The sequence below is a fragment of the Pseudopipra pipra genome, chromosome 17 (genome assembly GCF_036250125.1).
Source record: "Pseudopipra pipra isolate bDixPip1 chromosome 17, bDixPip1.hap1, whole genome shotgun sequence".
Lineage (NCBI taxonomy): Eukaryota > Metazoa > Chordata > Aves > Passeriformes > Pipridae > Pseudopipra > Pseudopipra pipra.
Genome location: NC_087565.1, coordinates 1,250,525 through 1,275,990, shown reverse-complemented (window position 1 = coordinate 1,275,990; position 25,466 = coordinate 1,250,525). Strand labels below are relative to the sequence as shown.

The following is a 25,466-nucleotide window of genomic DNA, read 5'->3' as shown; positions in this document are numbered from 1 at the left end:
TGCTCATCACTCATAGAGGTTCCCTGATTCAATCCCATATTCCCATATCAAACCTGCCTGAAAATGCCAGGGTGGCTCAGGAAGGTAGAGCTGGGGAAGATTTTTCAAGTGGAATGAAAAGAGAGAAGATTCATAGGAAAGGACAGAATATACCTCAGGGATATGTTATTTCAAGGAAATGTACTTGCTGTAGCACAAGGTGGGAGAAGTGCTCACGAGGGGCACTCCTGGCTCTCACACTCCTCACTCCTGGCTCTCACACTCCTCACTCCTGGCTCTCACACTCCTCACTCCTGGATCTCACACTCCTCACTCCTGGATCTCACACTCCTCACACCTTGATGGGGCGTGAGAAGGAGCTGAAGGAGCTGCACACGGTGAGGAACGAGGGCAAGGCCTTGGGCTCATCCAGCATCAAGGATGCACAGAAGGGGGGGAGGAGAGTGCTCCAGGCAGCAAACACTTGAGGAAGCAGCCAAAAAAAGGTATCAGGCGTTCAGAAAATTGACTCAGATGGAACATAAAATGCCCTTAAGAGACACAAGTGAAGTGCAGATGAAACCCTGTCCAGTGAAGACACGCTATACAAAGCTGCAGATGGATGACAGGAGCATCAGCAGAAGGATGCAGCTTCCTAGTGCCAAATTTTGCAAAACATGCTTTCCAAGGCAGTTTTCCTCAGCAGAAAGCACAAACTGCAGAGCTTAACACAGCTCCCAGGCAGGTGAGGGGGGAACAGCACAGCTCTCAGTAAAGGTTTGCTGCTCAAGGAGACAGAGCTGGGATAACAGAATATTAAGTTAGACAGAACCAGCAAGGGCAGCTGAGACAAAGCCAAAAAGACAACGGATCATTAAGGCTTAAAGAGACCTTCTGTAGCTTCCCACTGCTTCATGTTCCTGTCGTTTGTTAAAGCACATTAAAAATATGCTGTCAAAGGGACTGAGAAAAAAATGGGATTGCTCAGGAAAAAAACAAACAAACAGGGAACTTCTGGGGAGGGCTTGAACCCCAAATTTCTAACAGAGTATACAAATATGAAAAAGATGCAAGGACTGATGTTCTGAGGAAGCTGTGACAATAAAAGAGAAATATGCAAAACTACAGACACCACAGAAGATTCTTTTCTTTTTAAAGATGAAGCGATAAGAGTGACAAGAAAGGGGTAACAGACTGAACCTGAAAGGATTGAAGAAAATTGTAAAGACATTTCCCAGCACCATAGATCTGTTAAAAACAGCCCAATGATCTGAGAAAAGAAAATGCTCAAGGAAACATCATCCCCAAAAGGTCATAAAAATACAATACAGGAGTGCAGAAAACACACATGCTTTTGGGAACTACATATGCATTCAACTGAGGGAAGTACTAAAGCTGAAACTTCAAAACACACAAGTAATAGCTCCTCAAATCCAGCAATAACAGCTCAAATGACTGTGGAGAGTTAAAAAAATCCAGCAGGTTTCTTACACAGAGCACTACTGATGCAGCACAGGTCTGTCTTCCAAATGAACCACAAAGTTTAGATTTATTTTACATAGTTTCTAAAAAATAAATTTAAAAGTGGGCAAAAGCACAACTTCAGTGATGTTACTTTAGGATACTGGGCAAGACAAGGAGTGTTTTCCACTGAAAACTTATTTTCAGGATTCATTTGCCAAACAGCCTGAGCTTAACTGGTCACTTGACTGACTTTCATTTGTGTGCCAGCAGCAGGAGCAGTTTTGAGGGGCACAGTTGACACCAGGCTAGAACAAAAAGGTGGGCACCCACTCATGCTGTACCCTCTATAAAACACAGACAAATTCTACCAGAATACTAGTTAATATATTTGCACCTATTAATATATTCCTGCTGACATCCCCAAGCCTACAAACTTTCATACTGCCCTGAAGAGTGTCAGCACGGAGCAGGTTCTGGGCACAAGAATATTGGTATCTGATCATTATAGGCAACCTCTACATGACACAGATAGGGAAAAAAAGCCATGAACAACCCCACAGAAAACTGACTTCCTCTTTTAGGGATATCAAAAAAGGTATTTCACTTCTACTTCAGAGGATGAACATAGTGAATGAGATATTTATTTAGAGCTTACCAGAACGTAAGCCAATTATTCAGAACAAATCCCCATGAATCAACAGAAGAGAAAGCCAGATGTGCTTACTCAGCCAGCATGGGAGGTACAGGGAGGTGCAGGTGCAGGGGGAGCCTACAGCACTGACATATAGTTACCATTTCCATTTCTGCTCCTCTTCTTTTTTCGGCTTCTTTCTCTTGTCCGCATCAGGGACTTTCTTATCTTTGCTTTTAATTTTCTTTGCTTTGCTGTCCTGCAAAATGCATAAGAATCTGTTAGTACGAGCTACTGTCTTTCCCCACTCCCTGAAAAGATGTGTTAAAACTAAAAGACTGTCTCTTGGGCTACATAAGTACTGAATTCCTGTGGCTTCACTGCATAAACGTGCTCTTAGATCATCCCATTAAGTCAGTGTGCTGATGTCCCACTTCAGCTTTAAGCCAAATTCTTTTACTTTACACTTGGGACATGCTAAGTGCACACAGCCAGTTTTTCTTTCCCACCTGATAAGGGGCAAGTCTGGGCCATGGTAACAGGATAGCTCAGTTACAGAACCTCCCTCCCTGGCCTGCACTGGTGTGTCTGGTCTGGCAAACGCCAGGCACACTGTGAGGTGGCTTCTGGGATTATACTGGTGTCTGCTCAGTGTAGAGACACCTCCTCTGAAGGGAAGGGAAGGTGCCAGGAGGTGCTCTACCATGTGCCTCCAAGGGTGTCTTTGCTAGACGTGGAGTGCAGTTTTTAGTCTCAAATCATTGCTAACCTGTCTTTTGCAAGTCCCTCTCCAAAGAAATTTCTTTATGCATCCTTCTAATCTCTGTTTCATCTCCTCTGCCTCTGAACTGTGCCACATCACCAGTGCAATCACCACATTGTCAGTGAGGTTCCTCTGTCCTCTGACAGCTGCTTAACAGAAGGACTGTGAATTGCCTGGAACAGGCTGGAAGTTCATATCCAGGAGGCATCTTCTCCAGCTCTTGTTTTAAGAGTAGGAAAGAAAGTTTCCCTGACTTTTTGTACATTTTGTACATTATGGTTCATCTGCCCCATAGGTGGGGATCTACCACATGCAGCTGTCCCAAATGAAATTCCCCCTGCTCTGTATAATTCTACACCAAATAGCCTGGCTTTTCTTGATCATAAACTCATCTTTCATATTACCTCTTCTTCCTCTTGTTTCCTTTTCTTTGCTTTCTTGATGTCTTCTGTTTTGATTTTCTTGGGTTTGTAGTCAGCACTAAGAACAAAAAGACTTGCTGATAAAAGCAATCCATTTCCCAGTACAAATAATAAAGAGAAGTCATACATATACAAAGTTTGTGTGCACAAGTTCTCAGTATTTCTAGCATGCATAATTTCTAAAGAAAATCATTTCATGTCCCACTCTCTCAGAAGACTCAATAATCCCCATCCAGTACAACAGCCTACAAAACCTAAATCCATGAGCTGTTACTGTCAATACCTCTCCATAAGTTTCAGATGCTGAAGCAAACACTGTCCTTGATAAAGAATCAACTCAAAAGCATTATCAGCCACCCAGTGACTACATGGGATGGGATAAATGGGTAAAACCTTAGTGGCATGATTTATCCCAATTCTTTTTCCAGTCATCGGTGTGGGATCTACCCACAAGGCTCACCTTTTGCATCCCCCACTAGTTCAAACAATAGCAAAACTGACTACTGGCAGATTACATCATCACAGAAACACAACCTAATTTCCAATTACATTGGAAAAGACTTCTGAGAGCACTGAGTCCAACCCATGACCAAACCTTGTCAACCAGGCTTGGCTGTTGCTTGGGAGAAGAGCCTGACCCCTACCTGGCTCCACCCTCCTGTCAGAGAGCTGTAGAGGGGGACAAGGTCACCCTGGAGCCTCCTCTTCTCCAGGCTAAACAACCCCAGCTCCCTCAGCCATTCCTCACAGGACTTGTGCTCCAGATCCAGCTTCCTTACCAGCTGCAACAGGAAGTTCTCTTCCTCACACTCCAGGAACCTCCTAGACTGGCTCCTCTCTGCTGTCTTGTGTTTCCAGCAGATACCCAGCAGCTTAAAGTCTTCCACAAGAACAAGGGCTGATGAAACATCAGTCAGCTGCTTATGGAATAGTTCATCCACCTCTTCATCCTCGTTGGGAGGTCTATAACAGACTCCCCCCAGGATATCTGCCTTACAAACCTTCCCCCTGGTTCTCACCCATAGGCACTCGACCTTATTGTCACTTTCCAAGAGCTCTATACACTGAAATCTCTCCCTAATGCACAGAGCCACCCCAATGCTTAATCTTTCCATTGCAGACATGAGATGGGAGGACACAAAACTAAACAGAAGGCATCAAATGATTACACAAAAGGAAAGATGTCCCACCCATCTCTCTTGGAAACTGAGACACACCACATAGGGACAGAATGCCACCATGGTTAAACCCTTCCCACCCTTTAATCCCTCACTGCTAATAAAGTCAAACTATCTGAAGAGCTGGCTGGACACAGTGACAGATCACAGCAAGATGTAAATGGGCCTGTATTTCACTGGGTAGGTTCCTGTATCAGGCAAACATCATGTGTGCTTTTCTTTTGATTTAGAGATAACAATTCTCACCATAACCCATGACATATTCAGACTTCAGGCAAACCACGCCAAGAAGTGCAGGCAAACCTCCCCCCACCTCCAAACAGGCTGACAATGCATTTTCTGCCTCTTGTGCAGTTATTTCCTTGCCCAACAGAAACCACTGCAGCCACTTAGCTACACTAACACCTCACTTGCCCACATTTCTGTTTTACAATCTTCATCGCTGTCCTTATCTGCCTTCTGGGTTTCTTCTTTTTTATTTACTAGTTCTGCAACATTTCCCAGCACCATCTGCAGAAGCAGGTAATGGCTTTTTGCCTTGCACACCACAAATACCATCCCTGCCCTGCTCAGATAACCTGTAACAGCATAAGGAGTCTGGTCTCAGACCTGCAGTCACCCAACTGAACAAGTTCATGCTGCTGACCTGAAATCTCACCTGCTGCCTCAGTGTTCTCTTTTTGAAACTAAACAAACATCCAAGTCACCATCACCCATGACTTACTCATCATCTTCTCGAGGTCTCTTCAGGGGTTTGGAGTCCTCTTTAGGAGATGCATAAAACCCATCATCATCTGGTTCATCTTTAATACGTGGTGGACTACAGGGAGAAACAAACAAACATGGTTCTAACTTCAAAGAGGATGTTTCTTGGAAACCAGCAACAACTCAGTTTTTAAGAAATAATCTTCTGCAAAATGGGCATGTCTTCCATGGAATGTGCTGCCATCTTAAGACCCCAAGGACCTGGGAGGTGTCATTCTCTGAATACTCACAGGCACTGTAAAGAGTTATTCAATAGCTATTGAATTGCCATTTCTAAAGCAACATCAATTTCCACAGCTCAGAGTTCAGTTTGTTTCTTTGAGGTTTTCAGTAAAAGCAACTGTAGCTTCCAGCACTTTCAAATACACTTCAAACCAAAATGCGTGTGTGCAGTCAAATATAGGATGCTACTTAGTTTCAACTCAGTATCTTTACTGAGCCTTCTAAGAGAGAAAAATACTACTGCCTAAACAAAGGCTTGAAAGCTATTCCCTGGGATATTTTCGCAACTAAATATTGAGGCATGTGAAAACCAGAAAAGGAAACAAAGATTTGGCAAAGTTCAATTGATCAGTCTCTCTTTACTGTCCAAACTGTGGGAAGCAAACAATCCTGTCCCTTTCAACAGACCACAAAGTTAGGCTCAATGTTTTCAGCCATAAGGTCCCAAGACATTAGTAAAACAAGAAAAAAAAGCAGAGTATGAGTGCAAGAGAGACTACTCCCTTAGACAAACTCATTATTTCTAAATTTCACAGAAGCATTGCACTGATCTTCATAAAGAAAAAGATGTCTCAAAGAGTCCAAAATTACATCTTGAAGCACTTAGTGCCATGTTGGGCTTCCTTACTCATGTTCCATCATCAATTTCTATATCAAATGGACTCTGCTTCCAAGTCAACATGCGGATTTTGCAACTGGATGGAGTGGGAGAAAAAAGCAGCAGCATTTTCTGCTTCACAGACCACAGGCAGCAAGAGGCATTCTGGAGTTTCATGTCAGCTGGCAACGTGTCCACGAAGCAGAACAAGGCAGTTTGCTCCTGCAGAGCTCTAAAGCCTCTGCAGTGCTGGAAGCTGCAGCCCAGGGGAGAGAGACACAAACTGCTCTCAGAAACCATCTCTGTTGCATCGCCTGTAATTAGCTCAGACACGAGTCTGCAGCACGGAGACAGCTGCAAAACATCCATGGAAAAAGAGGTGTTTGTCCCATTTAATGTATTCTCCCTTCCAGGCAGAAATGTAGAACTACTGTGTGTAAAGTTGCCAGGAATTTTATCTAGTCTATTTTAACACTGAAATACTTTGCAACATTCTGTAATGGGGGAAAATAAAATTCTGTGAAAAGAAAGGAGATGTATGACCAAGCTGAACCTTGCCTTGCATTGTTTCCAAGGCTGTAACATTGCTCATCATACCAAGTCCTAAGGAAGAAAATCAAAACCATGTGAGTGAGGACATTTTTTTTTCTGGAGAACTTGTAAAAGAACATTTGGGCAGAAAAAAAAAGAAAACAAATACTTTAATCTTAGCCAGCATTTGGCCCTGAAGAAGGCACAATTGTGATGGCTCCTCCAGGCTTTTCTCAAACACATGAAAAATTGCTCTGGGACCTAAAGAGGAATCAGTTACCTTGATAAGGGAACATCCAATGTCCCCGGTGATACTGGCACAATTGTGCAATTCTGCTGAACAGCAAAGGCTAGAAAGCCATTAACTGTCTGCTACACCATGAAACACCTAAATGTCATCACATGCACTTCCAGAGTATCCCCCCAAGGGCCTGGAGATGGCGCCTCTTCCCTGTGCCAAGCCCAACTCCTTCCTTTGCATTTTTAAATAGGAGCAGGGAAACGAAACAGATGGAGGAACTCATGTCAAAAGGGCACGTTCAGAACACAAAGAATAACTAACAGGCTTGGACCAGACAGGTGTCTTCTCCCCACCTCTCTGCATCCACAGAACATGCTAAGACTGGAAGGATTTTGTTTGTTTTGAAATTTTTTAAAGTGATTAATAAAACTAGACACGTGACTGAAAGCTTTTCCTGACTAGCAAATCTGGATGTCTGCACCCACCATACCACTGACATTCAGTTAGTCAGTGGACTGGATACAGCACCTTAAAAATTACCAGTGGCTGCATTTAAACAAGTCACAAAGATCTTGGTCAACTATCAAGAAAAAAGTACTCTTCTATCAATTACTTACTTCAGGTTTTTAATAAGACTACTTAGTATTGACTGATAGAACACCAAAGTCCAGGAGACTATTGCAGGAATTTAGTACTAGAGTAGGACATCTGTGCATTTCCTGAGGTACTTCTGATTTTACACATCAGTCCTTCCTCCTCACTCCTTGCAAAGGCTTTACAAGGCAGTCCCGTGCAGCAGAGGCAGTCTGGACTGGCTGTGCTGGGCCCTGTCTCCAGCAGACTGCCTGCAGGGGTCAAGTCCAAATTTCACCAGAAGTTCTTTCAAATCCAGCTACCAATATTCCCACAGTTCAGTCTGTCCTTGGCTGGGAATTCAGCTCCTTAACACTCAGACAAACCCAGCATGCGTGGGCAGACACCAGGTACCCCCCAGCTCCCACCTCCAGGTACTGGGTGAGCAGATCTACCAAGTCCCATAATTGAGAAGAACATACATATCTTCTGAAGGGGTTAAAAGTGTTCCAATTTTTTCCCAGGACCAAGTGAGAGGAGTCAAACACTGAGCATCTAAGAAAAGTCAAACTGCAGCTTTCTGCAGATCACAGGCCTGATTTCTTACCTGGAGAAACCATTTTCCTTTTCCTTCTTTATTTTTATATCACCTGAAGATGATTTCATCTGAAAAACACAAGAAGTAGAAGCTGATTAGCATTGCCCAGAGCACTTTATGTTTTTCCAACATACAACACAGGCAGGGTATTTAATCTGCAGAAGGAACCAAAGGGCACTGTGACCGTGTTCATCCCCTGTAGTCCGTAGTGACCTACATGGACAGACCAAAAAGGCAACATTTTCTGCAAGTTTTAGTCAATTTAGTATATTTTGGCCCTCCAGTTTCTACAGCAGATTGGAGTTAAGTATATAGTTTGTCCTTCCATGGACTGAATGTGATCTAAGATTTTTCTGCCTTGTCTCTGAACCAAAGCTTGGCAAAGTGAAAAGTAAGAGGGGAAAAAATGTGGAGCCAGCAGACACAGCTCCACTGTGGAACTGTTTCCACTCACAATACCTGCAGTAAAGCCCTTACGAGTTCATATCTAGCACTCCACAAAACAAGGGTCTGGGTAAGCACTGGGATAATTCTCTCCAGGCTGATAAAAACTTGGAAGTATAAGCTACATCTAACCCACCGAGTCTGTACCACTCAGCAGCTTAAGCCAGACCCATCCTCTTGTCTCTCCCACAGGAGACACCCACCTTCTCTTCCTTTCTCTTCTCCTTGTCTTTATCTTTGTGTTTGTCTTTGTGTTTCTCTGAGCTGCCATCTTTGTGTTTGGTTTTCTCCTTGTCTTTGTGTTTCTTTTCCGAGGAATCTTTGTGCTCACTGCAAGACAAGAGAGCATGTTTGCAGAGGGGAACACAAGGAGATTTGACTAATACAGGCAATTTCCAGCGGTAAAGAGTCACGGGTTTTGATGATTACAAACCCTAGAAAACAAGGGATTGCCTTAACAGGAAGATCCACCACAGTCTCCTGTCACCCATCATCCACTCTCCTTGGGAGAAGGGGAACAGGAGAGGAACATACCACAAAACCACAGCTGCCAAGCCTCTGCTCTGGAAAACCCCCATCAGCCTGGACTGCTGAGGAAATCCACAGCTGCAACACTTAAAGCTCAACACTTTAGGATGAATTCCCACTGCCTCTGCTTTCCCCCTTTCTCCTGCTCCATGTAAAAGGTCACTGGAACAGAGCTGCCAGTCCCGGCAGTGCCCGTGTCAGCTTTTGCTCAGACAACAGTTTGTCATTGTAGCAGCTCTCATCTCTGGAACTTGAAGAGAAAACCGCTGATCTCTATTATTCCCAAACAGATGGGAAAACCAGAGCAAACAGGATATGTGATGTCCTTGTGTTTATGCAAAGTCAAACAGAAAAGGCAGGAATAATGCTGCAGTCCTCAGCCGGAGCTCTTCCATCAGCTGTGCTCAACACCACGGCCAGCCCAGCTCTGCCTGGCTGAGACAGCCCCATCCTCGTGGCAAGAGCCCAACAAAGGTGTTTCCAACTGAGAACTGGTCTGCTGCTACTCTGGTGTTATGGATAACAGCACTGAGAGTTTAAATGCCTCAATTCTTTAGTCAGAATAGAGGAAAAAACGCCCCCAAGGAGAAGAAAATCAACCTTTACTATTTTGCTTCTACCCCCTTCTGATTTTTGAGACATGGGGGTAAATTTGCATCACATTTCCAAGCTTTTCTTATCAACCAGAAAGACACATACATGGTTGTTTTCAAACAAAAGTGAGGTTTCTCACAGGATGACTTTGACCCTTGAAGCCAGAAAATGAGGAAACGCTCTCAGGAGACTCCAGATAGAGACGTCAAGAACTGGCCACAGGGATTAGCAGCAGTGGTGTGGATGCCAAGCAGCAAGCCTGGCACTTCTACAGGCCTTCAATACACACTTATAAGGTTGTGTGGACTTGTGAGGTCACTCTGGGCTTTAGCAAGCCAAAGGCATGGTGTGAATCAGCGTGGACAGGCACCAAGCAAGCTGCCTTCCTCACGTGGGCTGCTCACAGTCTCCCTCCTCAGCACCTGACTCCCATCACTACAGTTCCCTGGGACTCCCTGCTTCTCCTCCGGACCACACAGAGCTGTACAAAGCTTTACTAGAAAAAGGTAGTTTCCTTGTTTCAGTTATTTTAACGCTCAAGTGCAAATCCAAACCAATCTGGGTGAGCACAGCCCTGAAAAATAGCAGGCCTGGAACACCGAGTAAGAGCATGATTTTTAAAATTATACAGTCTTTGAGACTTCGTTCTCTCATAAAAAACAGACTGCAAAGGGTTGGATGTTCAAGGGCTACAGAGAACAAGTAGCACATTACCCTGCTCTTGTAAAGCCTGAGTGTGATTAAGAGCAAGGGAATCACAGTCACAAACACACCGACCCACACCCAGCTGTGCAGCTGCAGAGTGAAGTCCTATGTGGATGAATGGACCTGCCAAAGGTTTAAATAATTCAAGCTCAGAGTAGCTTGAATAATAACACTCCAATAAATATACACTGAATAAATTGATAAACCCACTGCAATAAATACACACGGGCCTTCCAAGGCCATGCAGTGAAAGCACGAAAATCCATCTCTGAAGGAAATCAGTACATTCACATACTGTATCACATTAAGAGATCAGCAGGAGGAGAAACCAGCTTCATTTTAACTCTCTAGCACTCTCTTCATACAAGACCGTGAAAAAATATCTAAACATCAACTGACACTCCAGAAATTCTTGCAGACAGACACACAGCACCACATGTTGCCTGTGAGCAAAGACTCAACAACTGCAGACTATTCTTGCCCAGCAGATCGTGTTGGGCACAGTGTGCTCAGGACATGTGGGGACATACACAGAACATCCTGACACTGAGCTGGGAAATCCACGCTGTGCCTGCTCACATTTGTCATCCCGGTTTCTGTATCCTGTTAATTCATCAGTATGTCAAGCTCAAGACACCTATTTAATTTTCTTTTGCTCCAACTAGATTCACTGACTGTCTGAAAGCACAAACCTCACAGGCTACTAATAATTTTTAAACTTAGGAAGGTCTGGAAATGCTGAGCTGGTATCTCTATATTAGGTACCTCATTTGCCAAAGATTTCAGTTTAACTACTGAAGAGGTACTTCTCAACCTTCTCATATATCAATCAATATTCATAATAATAATATTCAATGCCAATAATCATCCAGCCTTCGTGTATCAATCCAAGGTGTGGCTGCCCCATCTCTGGGAGTGTCCAAGGCCAGGCTGGACAGGGTTATGAGCAACCTGGTCTACTGGATGTATCCCTGCTTATGGCAGGGGGTGGAACAAGATGAGCTTTAAGTCCCTTCCAGCCCAAACTGTTCTATGATTCTGACATATGTGAAAAATCATAGCAAACACACACACTCAAGGCTCAGGCCCATTTTGTTCTCTGTAAGTCTGCTTGTGTTTATTTTCTGACTCTTTCTTGTTCTTATTTGATATTTAAATCCTACCTGAAATAACATGTTTAACTCAGACACTAATTTGCATCTTCAAAGCACGGTACAGGTACACACTGCAATCACTGGAGTTGGTGCTTTAGGGTAAAGTTCATGGCAGTGGCTGTTGCTTGGAAGTTCAGAAGAGTAAAAAAAAAAAAAAAAAAAAAAAGACAGACAAACGTTTAGCTTTTCCAAAGAACTGTACTCTTTCTCAATAGCAGCCAAAAGCTCTACCTTTCAGTATGTGAGCCCTGGGATGTACAGAAAGCATGATTAAAAGCAAATTAATAGATGACAATCTACATCTGCAAAGCTAAGATTGAAACAAAGAGACAATCGCATTGGCCTACAGAAGCAGAGACACTTTTTGTGTGTGCTGAATGCTTACAGACTACAGCTGGAATAAAAAAGTGCTAAAACCTTCAAAACCTCAGGGTTGCTTAAGCAGATGCTCAAATAACATCCCTCTTGAGAGTGAGTAAGTGGCCACCATCGAAAAGCTGTCATGTAATCTAATCTAAAGCTCAGATTTTTCAGCATCAGAGCCAGAATCAAGAAGTCTGGATTCCTGACTCAGTCTTGGTTTTTGGTTTTATTTTGGTTTTAATCACAAGACTATCTTTCCCCTTTGCTCTGCAGTGAGCAGTAAATTTCTCACCCAAGCAATGTGGGCTCAGATAACCCAAGGAAACTCTGTCTCCAGTTTCACTCTGCAGCTTCGTTTTCCAAAGATCAGCACTGGCCTGGCCCTGAGGTCCTGCTGCTGCTGCTCCTGGTGCCTGGAAGAAATTCCCTAGATAAAAATCTGATTTTGTGTACTACTAGCTACAATGTTAAGAAAGAGCACAAATTTCTCTCCCTTATTTGTCAGCAGCCTGGCTTGTCAGTCCTACATGTTTTGAGACACTGGACCACAGCTCTGACTTCAACAGCTCAGTCCCAAACTTGGACGTTGTGCATCAAGGCTTGTGCTCCTCCTCCCTTGGAGGGCTGGAAATCTGCATCTCCCAGAAAAGCTCACTTGGAAATGAGCTGATAAAGGCCTGGAGCAACAATCCTGAGAAGAGAAACTTCTTTCCTCTCCTGCAGCAAGTTGCTCAGATATTGACTTCAGTCAAGCTGAGCTGCTTTGGTCTTTCATTTGGCTCAGATACGTATGTGAGCCTCCAGGAACACAATTTAACCACCACACTAATCTCAAAAGAAAAGGGAAGGCAACAGCATGCCAACCTTACCCTGAAGAAGGAGTTTCAGCCTTCTATCAGAAAGCTATTTCCAGAAACCCCAAAGCTATTATTAGGAGGGACTGGGAACAATTTAAAGACCACAAGTCTGTCTTCCTGGTCAATTCGAAGCTGGGGGAAAAAAATCACTTTTCTTTAAAGAAACCAAGCAAAATGGTCTCAAGACTGCATGCACACTGCTAATTTCATCTTCATTCATTTTTCAGGGCACTGTGGATCCTTTGTTACCTTTCCTGCACATACCTCCCTGCCAACAAACCAGTTTGGAGTCATGGAAGTAGGACAGCAAAACCCCCATAAGATAGAGGGAAGCTTCATGGGGAGTTAGCCTGAAAAGAGGACAACTGGATCATAGCAATTGCTCATTCCCAGCCCTGCTGACAAAATATCTTCCTTGTCCCCCAGACCATTGCAGTTGAACCACTGTAACAGTGCTCAAGAGTTTTGTACCTCTTGAAGGTGTTTAATGCTGACAAACCTGCACTGTTTGGGTTTTTTTAAGGTAACAAAGTATAGCAGGAGATCATATTAACACAGGCAGAACCAGGGATTACATCATCTACAGAGGTACTGTAGTAATGGCTTAGTTCAGACAAAGGGCAGGTGAGTAGAAACCATCTCCTGAAGCACTCCATCCTTTCTGCCAGCTTGCTTACTGCCTTCCATTTCGAGGCTTAGTGTGAGCAGGGACACCCAAAGGCTGTGAGGAGCTCAGGCTGAGGTGCATGAAGCAGTAACATATCAGAAGCAGCTATTTGCCTCGTAAGCATGGATCTATTTTCCACTGAGGGAGCCTGCAGGAGGGAGGAGAGGGAGAGGAAGGGAGCCCAGGCACCTGGCAGCAGCTGCTCAGGCTGCGGTCACATGGGAAAGTCACAAGTGGAAAGTGTTTCCAAGGAATGGCAGATGTGCAGATCACAGCTTCCTCCTCCAAGCTGCAACAGCTTTGCAGTAATTTAACACTGCATTCTTCAGGTGCCATTTATGCACGTTAATAATCCCTTCCCAGGCCCTTTCCATTCCAGCTTCAAAACCACAAGCTGGGAAGGATGCTTTATCTGAAGTGTCTCTTATTTCCTCTCTCGGCTGTAATTAGCTCGTGACTGGGAATCTGCTACGAGCCAGCTCCGCGGCACTGAGCCCACTCGGGGGCTGCTGCAGCACAACTGAGGCGTAAAATAAGGGAGCTGTGATTTCAGTGAAACCCAAAAACACAATGGGGACAGAGCACGGGCTACGCAGCCCATGCCTCGTTTGACGTAACGCAGCATTAATGGAAACCCGGGATCGCGGCCAGGCCAACGCGCACCAAGGGAGGGCTGCCCGCGCAGGGAGCACCTCCCGGGCAGAAGCATCCCAGGAAAGGACATGTTTTCAGCTGGCTTGCAGGATTTGATGTTGTTAGAGGGTTATCAGCTGGTATTACAGGGAACCAAGATGTGAGCGCCAATGGTTCTGCCGGGATTCCGGCAACACAACAGAACAACCTGAAACCATCGTTCCCCGCTGCGCAGAGGAGGCTCTGCACCAGTTTTCACAGATCGAGCCTTCAGCAAGAGGAACAAGATAAAAAGCTGGACTAATCAACAGATAAAAATTTTAGAAAGCAGAACAATCTTTGTACATTGAGACAAGGATCATGCTTAGCACATGCTCTCTATGGCCGTGTGATAATCAAGTACACTACTAAATAAAAATTCTTACTACTGGAAAGCAGTGTCACATTAGAAAGCTGATCAGGATGAACTGTGCACTCAAATGGGGTATAAAAACAAACCCACCCACGCTAGGGAACAGCAGGTGCTCAAGTCTTTTTATAAAATTGCCTTTTCTCCTACGTCAGGTATCCCTGCCTCTTCCTGCCCCCAACACACATCATTCCAAGCAGTTCAGCATCACATAATAAACCAGAGGAGGTGTACAAGAAGTCTGAGCGGAAATTTATCTTTATCCATGACTAGCAAATGCCTGAAATCTGTGTTTTTCCTAGCGAAACCATAAATCCTACAAGATGCCAGTGACGATCGAGTCTGTGAATCCCTTATGTGCTCCATGCCTCGGTTCATCTCAAGCTGTGATCACAAGAGATTTAGTAAATGGAGGAAATATGCAACGTGACAGAAGATTTTCTTCCTGCAGCTCGGATGCCTGTCCTGCTGACAGCACGGATCAGCTCCCATTCCCTGTCACAGCCATCCCTGCTCTCCTCAGGCTCCTGGCAGCCCACGCTCCCTGCTCGGAGCCCAGGACACCTGGCAGACAGACACCTGTTCCTGCCAACACTCCTGACCCCAGCCCTAACAAGTCTTGCCTTCAAAGGACCCATTATTCCATCATCTTACATGGTCTACTTGTCTGAAATACTCAGCTCTCACTGATCACAAACCTATTGCCACACGGGATTTGTTTCATTTTATTTTTTTAACCACTGACATTTATATTTAATGGATGTGTGTTAGATTTGTTAGGAGATTGGGAAGCACAGGGCTGAGAAAAGGAGCAAAACCACCCACTCTGCTATCAAGCAATCTCAATCAAGCAAAGGGGGATTATTCTTTGATACGGATTTTTCTCAAGTGGTCTTTGCATTTTCTTTCCTTGAGGGGTGACAGGGAAGATCTGAGGCACACAAATGTTCTCTCCCAGTTTACTACAGCTGTAAATGAGTGGTTAAGACACAGAAATGTCATCTTGTGAGTGGGAGCAGAGGAAAGCAAGAACCAAAATTAAGAAGTTCCACATACCACTCCACACACTTCTGTCATATGAAATCAAAATTGTCTATTTTAGGTATTTTGGAGACTTATCTTGGCAGTTTAGATCCTTCAAAGACTGGATACAGGAAACATTTATTCTCCTGCATTGGAGTGGTTCTGCCTTCTTGATGCAGGTTTTATTTTAAAAGCCTTTTTAAAGTACAGGACAGGAAATGAAACTGTCAAAGTATTACAGACAGATACAAAAATGATCTGCTTCAAACACAACCACACACTGCTCTTCACTGTGCACAGGGTGCACTGTGCTTCTCAGAATGCAATCAGGGACTCTTCACACATAGAAAATGTCACAGAGGTACAAATTCAAGTCTCCCAGAAAACAATGGCTTGGATTTCTGCTAAAGCACCACTCAATCTCTTTGAGAACCACCAAAGATATAGCACAGCTTTTGCAGTAACATAGTAGCTTTTCTGAAATACAGAATGGATTTTCTGAAGATTTACATGCAATTCTATAAATCCAAGATAAACTTTTCTAAAGGATTAATTCACAGCCTTTTATCAGGTGCTTTCAAAATTTCCCATACAGGTAAAAGCCATTGCAAAAACCCACATTCTTGTTACCTTGAGAATTTTTTCTTCAATTTCTAACAGATTAATGGCTATTTTTCCACTTGTTTTTCACTGTCAAAGGAGAAACTTCAGTACAAACAGGCAGGTTTTTTCCCTCCACACAATGGTCTCTTAAAATCTGATCCTCAGAAATTACTTACATTTATGGAATTACAGAATGACATTACAGGACGAATCAAGGGATTTAGTGAAGAAATGTTTACATTTCAATTATTTCTATGAAGTTTGTGTTAAAAGTCAGCTGGTTTTACACAGCAAGCAGCTGGGTATGACCTGTGCACGACTGAGCATGAAGGAGGCAGTGAAGACTTTGGAGCACTGCTGAAGGAGTGATCCAAACAGAGGACCCGTGTGTCCACGTATGTTATCTTCCCTGAGAACCACCTCAAGATCTAATGATTCAGCACTGTAATACACTCATTTTTAAGGTGGCAGTTTTGAAAGGCAGAAACACTACAGAAAACCATGACAAGGGCATGCTCGGTGGGGGGGGTGAAGTCCTACCTTGTGTAGGGGCCTGAGGGGCAAAGCATTATTAGGTGATCTCTCCCCAAAAACACGCCTTGAACAAAACCCCTGCAAGGAAGGCACCTAGTCACCCCACCTCTGAGGGGACCTGCTTTGGGACCCAAGGAGGCAGCATATGCTGTGCTCACAGGACAAATGAACACTCAATGGAGGCATGAAAACAACCTGGAGCATCAGGCACAGTGCCCAGAAGACATGAAGTCCTTCTCACAGGGATTGCAAGACAACACTGCAGGGAGGAAGGAAGGACTTCAAGATAAAGCACGTTTGTATATCACTTCCTGAGCTACACCTCACAAAACATCACAGCCATTCCATCTTCTTTCCACTCTGTTGGCATCTACTGTTTACAAAATCAGCTTCATGTTATGACCCATAATTAGTTCTTCCAGTTAAAAACACACTGACCGTTTTCAACTCCTACACAAATGAAGTCAAATCATTAACAAGTTTGGAAATTTAAAGACGGTGCTTACATTACTCCTTACAAAAGAATGCACTCTGCTAAGACTGCAGGGGAATGGTTTTTCAGTGAAGCAATGAACTTGTGGAAATACCAGGCAGTTAGTTTTGGGGTGCATGCCTGATGATCACGAAAATGAAAACCAGAAATCAATGTAATATAGATGTGTGAGCAAAGAAGAGAGCAAAGAATGTGTCCAAACATTTCATCCTTCTTGTGTAAGCCAGGAAATGCAAGTTATTTGGCCTAGATTTTTCCCCCATCAATCATTTACTTTAAAAAAGAAAAAAAAAAAAAGAAGACACATTATGGAACAGTAGGCTTGTGTAACTTCTCAAAAGGTCACAGAAAATTCAAATCAAGTGCGACCCCAATAAAACAAACCCACTGCTCAGCACAGACTCCCTCCTCCTTTCCAAGTTTCATTGTTAACACAAGCTTTTTTGTTCCTTTTTGGATGGTGTTATCACAGTTGCACAGCAATTGGTTAATACACTTGCTTGCCCACAGCATAAACACTCCCTGTCATTCACCAAGTGTCACACCAGACACTCACCCTCTGGGGACAGTTTTTCCAAGTTTTGGTCAGAATGGAGGCTCTGTGGCACTTGTGTGTCAGGACTTAGAAGGAGGAAAACTCCTCTGAGTAACATCCTGTTTGTGACAGACTTGCCTTGTGCTCCACCACACCAAACCATTCCAGCCAGACCTGCACATCCTGGTTCCTGCAGCTCACAGCCCAGGCCAGGACAGCAGCTGGACCATGGAATTCACCAACTCCAGAGCCATGGGCCATCCCAGAGTAACTTAGTGTTCATGTTCAGTGTGGGTGCCATGGTGAGGGACTGGCATCAAACACCCTCCCCACACAGTGGCAGGGCAGTGTATAAACCACACAGGACAGCACAGCACACCATCCTTTAAAATTCACCTGTGACCCAGCACAAGTTCACAGCACTCCCTCACTGAGTGCAGACAATCAGCCACTGTGGTGGCAGGCCAGGACATCACCACCCTTCTGGGGGATCATCTTTCCACACAATTCTAATTATAAGAAGACATAGTAGCCACCTGGGGTTCACTGTGGTACAGCAGTGGGGTTTATACCAACTTGTAAAGACCTGCACACTCCTGACAAACAACTGGAACCACACACAGAACTGATCACTCTGCAGGAAGGTGGGGTTTAACTAGTTTTCACCACCTTTGACAACACTAAGCTACAATAATCTCTCATATATTAATATTGGCTCACATTTACAGATACACTGCTTCAGTCACCCATATAAAAATGCAGGCAATGACAAAAATCAGGCTTAAAGCACCTACACTCACATAAACCCCACTCAAAAGGTAACAATTCTGTACACATTATTGGAATTCTTCTGCACATGCAAGACTGCATGTGCAATGCTGTTATTTAGCCTATGAGGACTTCATCAACTTTTTCCTTACCTGTTACTGTGCTTGGACTTTTCCCGGTCTTTTTCCTTGTCCTTCTTGTGCTCTTTGTGCCGGTGTTCTCGGTCTTTGTGTTTATCTTTGTGTTTGTGAGAATCTGTAAGCAGAGAAGAAGACAAAAGAAATTAAATTGAGGGAAAACTCCACACCTCCCCTGTGAATATCTAGATTTTTCCTCACCCTATACTAGTACTGCTGTGATTCAAAATTTGCAACAAAAATCTCAGTTTCAGAGGTCCTAAATGGATTCATTGTTCCTGCAACACAAGTTAATTCATCTTGGCAACAGCTGCATTTGCATGGTCTTTAGTTCAACGACCCTTAAATGCTTTACAGACCTGAAGAAATGCAACCCTTCCATTCACTAGGTACGTGTGGCTACAGCAAATTCAACCTTATTTGGCAGATGAGCAGCCTGGCCTCCTATGCCTCTAAGTATTTCATCCCAAATACAGGATAAGGACACTAGAACAGAGCATAAAGCTGAAGTGTTAGGTCTGCTCAATCCCAGAATTTAGCTGTTACTTCCACAAGTATTTAGTCTAGACAAAGCATCCCTCCCCTCTCCCCACTCGGAATAAAAACCATTTTATTCTTATCCCCAAGAGCACATGACATGACAGGCAGACAGCAAGGAAAGCAGGGAGTAAAGGAGGAAGATGAAAAGAAAGGGTGGAAAGAAAAGAGGACTAGGAATTCTCTCTTCCCCTTCTGCAGGAGACACCTCCCCCTGAAAACATCCCCAGCCTGACAGCAGTAATGAGTTGAGTTGGTGGTCACCCACCTACACAGGTTAGGGCTGGTCCCCACTGTGTGACAGGTCAGAAATGGGAGTTGGCACTCAAGTGAATCTGCCTGAACACAGTAATTTTATTGCTACCAGTTTCTACTGTGAGTGACATTTCCCATCCTCAGTGACAAACGCACTGTTCAATAAAGGCCTTTAAAGCACCAAGGAAGCGGATTCAGGACAGAAAGAGCAACGCAGCTGAACTGTAAATAAACCAATTTACAGGCATTTTTAGGCCCTTAAATGTTCTTCATAAGCAGATTAAAAAGCAGATGAGGCTAAACTAGGACCTCAAACCCACCTCAAGAGGCACTGCCATTTACAGTCAAGGTCAGTGTGATATTGGGGGTAATGTGTGCACACCCAAAGACTCACTCCAAGTTTTGTTTTGAACATGCTTCTCAAAGCAACCAAAATTAAGTAAGCCCCTCAGAAACACTGTGCTGGCTTTGCCATCTGTTTTGAGATACTACACCAGAATTTCCACCAGATACCTTGGATGTAAGGCAGTAATGCTTAATTAATTGTAAAGATGTCATGCCTCTGAAAAAGCTCCTATGCCTGCACTAAGAATAGGAAACTGCAACAAAAGGATTTTGTGACTTTCACAGGCACATGGGAAATGCACCACGGAGCCAGGAACAAGCCTCATCCTCCTGCCTCCAAGTGTTTCGCCACAAATTCATTTTTGTCCTTATCTGACAGCAGCTCTCGTAACTCCAAACATTCACATGGATTTAGTGGAAACAGACCCACAGTCACATTTCCACAGAACATGCTTTTAGCCTTTGGCTTTCTGTAACTTCAGGTATTGCTTTCAGACACCTGCAGTAAGACAACACAAACCTCCACGGGAGTGCTGACACTGCAGCCTCCAAGTTGCTTTCTGCACCTTCCCTCCACCCTCCCAAACCCGGCGACACTTCAAGAGCTTTGGTGCCCACAGTGCACACACTTAAAGCACAAGATTTAGTTTGCTGTATTTTGATATATAGGCACATGGCAGGTTATGTGAAACATCTGGTGTTCCAGCAGACAGCACCTGAGAGTTTTCAAGCCCCTAAAGAGCAAAATCTCTTCCACGGCAGGCAGGGTTTGCTGGCATCTCTGGCAAACTGTGTGGGGACCCGACACCCACCTGCTCTGAACTGCTAAGCAGCAATTTCTCCAAACCCTTCTTCCCACCAGGACAACACACATTTCACGGGCAAAAATGTTTCTGCAGTGCATTTCACACTTGTGATTCTTCAGTTCAGCCAGGAGCTGGAAGCTCTGGCTGTTTGCAAACTGCCTGGGGTTTATTCCACAGAGAGTTTACTCACTGATTCCTGCAGCGAACAGCCAGCTATTTACACTTGATGAATAGGTAAATTGCGAGAGAAATCATCCTGATGCTATACATAGAACTGGGTACAGGCACTGTATAACACACTGGCTTTTGAGGGAGGCACATACCAACACAGAATCAATTTTTTTTCTACCAACCAATCAATGGAAAACGTGTGTGACTGTGCTCAATGCTGTTCTCTTTAGAGCTTAGAGCCACATGATGACTTGTCACAAAAAAAAAAAAAAGAGAGCAGAAAACAGCACATTTACCTTGATCACCATATTCCCTTCCAGCTGAGTTGTGCTTTACAGCCGAAATTAATATTTGCTCTTGCAAAGCAGCTCCAGAACTATACCCTGGAAGTGCTGGAGTCAGACATTTATTTCCTCAATCCTTGGCTCTGCTTACAATGATTTGGTATTTTCAGGAAAACGAAGCAGCAAAAAAAGTGCCTGACCAGTTAAACTAGCTCTGCATGCTGGGATTTGTCATGGGACAGCTTTCCTACCACAGGATTTCTAGCAGGAAAGTGTTTCTAGCACAGAGGTGTTCTGGCTCAAAGATGGCCACAGTGCCTGGGGAACAGGAGGTTGTGCACATGGTCTCAAAAGAAGAAGGGAAAAGACATCAAGGTAGGGGTATTTGGTGTCTCTCACACTGGACAACGCTTTAAATTTAGTACTTCCATGGAAGTCTACCTCCCAGGCATGTCTCCTAAGGGTTAAATTAGTCTGAAATATTTGCCTAGAATTCAGACTCCATGATGTTGCTTTCTGACACAATGCCATGAGGTTGGTTAAGAATGAAGACTTCAAAAGACCTTATTAAATAGTCTTGAACTGACATATGTATGTCCTCAGAAGGCATTACAGCTCTTGGTCTTTTTTTGCTGAGGGTGGAGCTGGATAAAGTTCAGGAGACAGGCTCATTAAAAAGGACAGAATTCCTTTTTTTTTTTGGCATTCTACACAAAAAGCTTTGTCAGACTGGCTTTATCTAGGAGTGGAAGCTGATGGTTACTTGGTGGCTGACATGAAACAAGTTTGGCCAGTTCACTCCCATTTGTGTATCCACTTCCCAGGAACTGATGCAGCATCACCTCTGACTGAACTCCAACAGCCGCCTGCATTGGGAACGGGGCCACCAAGCCTCATCAGCACAGCAGCAATCAACGGGAAGTGCTCCTGTCTGTAATGTATCTTCCTCGATATATTTAGCGTATTGATTCCTAGAAGAATCTTCCAGCCTCCAGTAACTCTCTCCCAGCTTGCAGCTGATTAGCAGTTGACTACGTCCAGCCTCACATCAGCTACAGAAAGAGCTCTGACATTATCACACATCCAGACTTGTTTCCTGCCTTTTATGTCTTCCATTAAGCATGTCTGTTCCCTTCAACACTAAACAAGTAGATAAATACTACTCCTTCTCCAAGAACGTTAGCAAAATCCACTGCCTACTGTGAGCAAAGTTCAACACCTCAGAAGCTCGTGTGACATTTAAACATTTCAGAAAATGCAAAGTCTCTCTTCAGCACCAAGGTTACAGCGGGGACAGGGGTTATGCTCACTGGGCGAGGATCCATTACCCCTGAGGCTTTCCCTTCAGTATCCTCTAACCCAAACAGAGCTTTTGGCATCTCTTCTGTTCTAGAAAGCTTGATGTCTCTGGCACTGGATCTCTGTCTGCTAATGCTGAGCCTGGTACATCTCCAAAAGATTACCGCAGTCCCTGTACTATTCCTGCCATTCCCCTGCACCTCCAACCATCACGAGCAGCTCTGCATTTTTGTACATTGATTCATCCTTTAACTCTGCTAGATGAGAAGGACGCTGATTTAAGGATGGGAAATTGTAAGCACTGCTGGTCTGTGGCTCTGTGCTGTTCCCCCGCCCTCGCTCCAGCGCTGAGCCCCCGGGGAGGGCTGAGTCATAACCCTATTTGCAATACTTGTGTGTACGGAGGACTGAGCAGGGCAGTTTTACTCTTTATCCAGGAACGGAGCTCTAAAAGGTCAGGCAGCTCTAACTGCAGCGTGGCAAGAACAGGGAGGAAATCAAAGAAAGCCTTTTCCAGCAGGGAGTTGTCACCTGGAGAGGAAGAGTCCCAAGGGACAGCAAAGGTGAGCGGGTCCCCTTTCATAAGGAGAACAACCCCTGGTTTAATTAGTCTGGTGACAAAACAATTATGTGGGATTGTGCTGTTTTATTCATGAGCCAAATTCATTTGCTTTAAAAACATTTTGAACACCCGTCTCTGCCCACCTCCCAAAATACTATTTACATGTCACAGTCGAGGGAAGTCGGGCTACTTCCTACATTAATATTTCAGTTTTGACAGCAACTTTTCTAACAAAATACTGAAATCAGAGAGGGGTTTAAGTTCTTTTATGCCCAATCAGTACAGCTGTCAAGAGAGTATTGCTGGCACATGGTAAAGGATGCTACAGATGCCATTTTATTCCACTCCATCATTTTGCATTGGGGGAAAAAAAGGATGTGAGCACAATCTGGTTCCTTCTCATTTCTCCAAAATTAAGCGAGATAGCTGTCAAATTAACACCTGGTAACCCCAATTTCTGGTCAACAGTAGCTTTTCCAGACAAATATTAGCCTTCCAGATTTGCTGCCTTTTGGTTCACCCTTTAAGTTTTTGTGGGTACAATTTGAATAGCTCATTAATCTGCTTAGAGAGAGGTTTATTTGTTCTTTTGAAATGTTTTACTACATTCTGGGGACAAGTACTTTTTGTATTTTCCTTCTGGTTTCAGCAACATCTCAATTTCTTCTCCTCTCATTAGATAGCCTAGAAATGCCTCACTGCTGTGTATGCTGGTGTTTTATCTGTTCGAAGCTTCATCTCAATACTTCTCTACGCTGATGTCCAGAAAGGCTATTTAAGCTTTCTGGATTCTTGGGAACAAAATCTGTGCCCAAATCTGAGGGCACAGCATGAAAAATTCATCACATTACCAACTAAGGAAAAAAATTTTAACTTCTTGTTGCTGCAGTAATGCTTCTGCTTCAGGTGAGGGGCTGAAATTTCTGCCCTGAGTTAAGTCCAACGCCTCAATGTTAGTTATGTGTTACATGAGAAGCAAAGCAGCTCTCAAGGCTCTCAGGCTCACTGGTGTGTACAAGTATTGTGCTCTCCCTCCTACTCGACTGGAAGCACGAGCAAGAAAGCCCTTTGCTATCAGCACAGGGGACATGAAGGATGAAACCAGCAGGGTCTTTTCAGCCTCTCCTCTGGAAAGGAGAAGAGTCTTAAAAAAGACTTCTCCAGTTCCACTGCTAAATTATGCAGCTGAAAGGGAGGTAATTCTGTACTGCTGGATTAGGTTCAAAAGCTGGCCAAGTTCAAAAACTCCTGTCCCTGGAGGAATGGTCAGTCCCTTCTCTGCTGAAACACCATCTCCTTCTTACACCATGTACTCCACAACAGCCTTTTTACTATTTAGGTTGATTTCCTTCTCACCAGTTGCAATGCAAGAGTAAGCAATGGAAAAAGTCACTATATGGCCTAAATGAAACAATTTTAGTGATTTTTTTTCCTACCCCACAGGCTCTCCTCGTAAGCAGTCATCTTAAAATTCAGATTATCAGAAAAAGGCTTCTTACTTTCAAGTTACTTAAATCTTATAATTTCTTTACCATTTTGCCAAATCATATTACTTTTAGAGTTTTAACTTCTTATATGTTGGATATAAAGACTACTATTAAAATTATCACAGTTCAGTTGCTGAAATGATGCCAGGAAGGGCTACAAATGTTCAAACAAGTGAATGTAGTTCAAGGTGTCTAAAATATTATTCATATTCCTGGCAAAGAACATGTACTTTTGCCCTTGGCATCTGATCAGAATGATTTAGTTCTGTGCTAACTTCTACAATTCACAGATCCCAGCAAGTAGAAGGAGCGTAACATTCAGTCCTTATCCAAGATCTTTAACACAGATAGTGACAGGGTTACAGCAGATTACCTAAACAGGCAACAGTAATCCCATGTGAAAAGGTCACTCTATGAGTTCTGGTCGATTTATAAATCTCACCTGAGAAAGCAACTGCTATGCTGAGATAAAAAAGCCCCTTTGCAGACCCCACATGGCTCGGAACAAGCCCCATGTGGAGAACGTGGCATGGTCTGAGGCACAGGGGATCAGGACCCTCACTGTCAGACAGGTGATAACTCTGCATGAGTCACCTGACTTTACACGTTTTGATTGAACAATTTTAAAAGGATGTACAATAAATCCCACCTAACTAGCCTGGAAGAGGTTTAAACCTTTCTAAAATACTTGTATTCCAGTTAGAGGAAGTCATGTTATGATTGTGGTGTTCCAGCAATTGATTACACAACATTTCTGGAATTTATTTAAACATTTTATTTATTTAAAGACTGACATTGCTGTAGCCCAGAGAAGAGGGAGGAAAAGCTACTGGAGAGAAAACAGAGCTGCATTCAGATATAGGTGACAAGTCCTGTCCCTATACAGCAGGGCAGACAAAGAAAACAGAACTGTATGTATGAAAGCTACACAAACTGAGAAACCTCTGTAGGCAGCTACAAGTGTCAAAAGCAGAAAACCATAGCCAGAAGGCATTGTTAGGAGAGATGATGGTATTGTGGATGATACACTGGAGCAGAAAACCATAATCTAAAATAAACTTCCCATGTGACACGGGATGTGTCACTTACTGGCCCTATTTACACAACTACAGAATACACATAAAACATTTACCCTGGGAAGGGATTGCAGGTCTGTTTGCTGTGCTGGTTTATTTCCACAATAACTCACTGCAAAACATTTGGATTCCTGAAATGAGAGAGACTGAAACAGCGAGGCCATGATTTGAGTGCCCCATAACCTAAGCCTGAAATTCAATAGCAGAAGAAGGATCTTGGTTTTCAGTCAAG

General features: G+C 43.8%; 1 protein-coding gene across 1 annotated transcript in view; it reads right to left on the bottom strand.

Annotated features, from left to right (window-relative positions):
• TOP1 (DNA topoisomerase I) overlaps positions 1-25,466 on the bottom strand; it is a 65,483-nt gene that overhangs the window by 17,928 nt on the left and 22,089 nt on the right. The window contains exons 3-8 of the mRNA XM_064673612.1: positions 18,428-18,530; positions 8,613-8,739; positions 7,975-8,033; positions 5,162-5,257; positions 3,242-3,317; positions 2,236-2,333 (exon numbers count right to left, since the gene is read on the bottom strand). Of these exons, the coding sequence (XP_064529682.1) occupies positions 2,236-2,333; positions 3,242-3,317; positions 5,162-5,257; positions 7,975-8,033; positions 8,613-8,739; positions 18,428-18,530 (559 nt within the window). The remainder of the gene's footprint in view (positions 1-2,235; positions 2,334-3,241; positions 3,318-5,161; positions 5,258-7,974; positions 8,034-8,612; positions 8,740-18,427; positions 18,531-25,466) is intronic.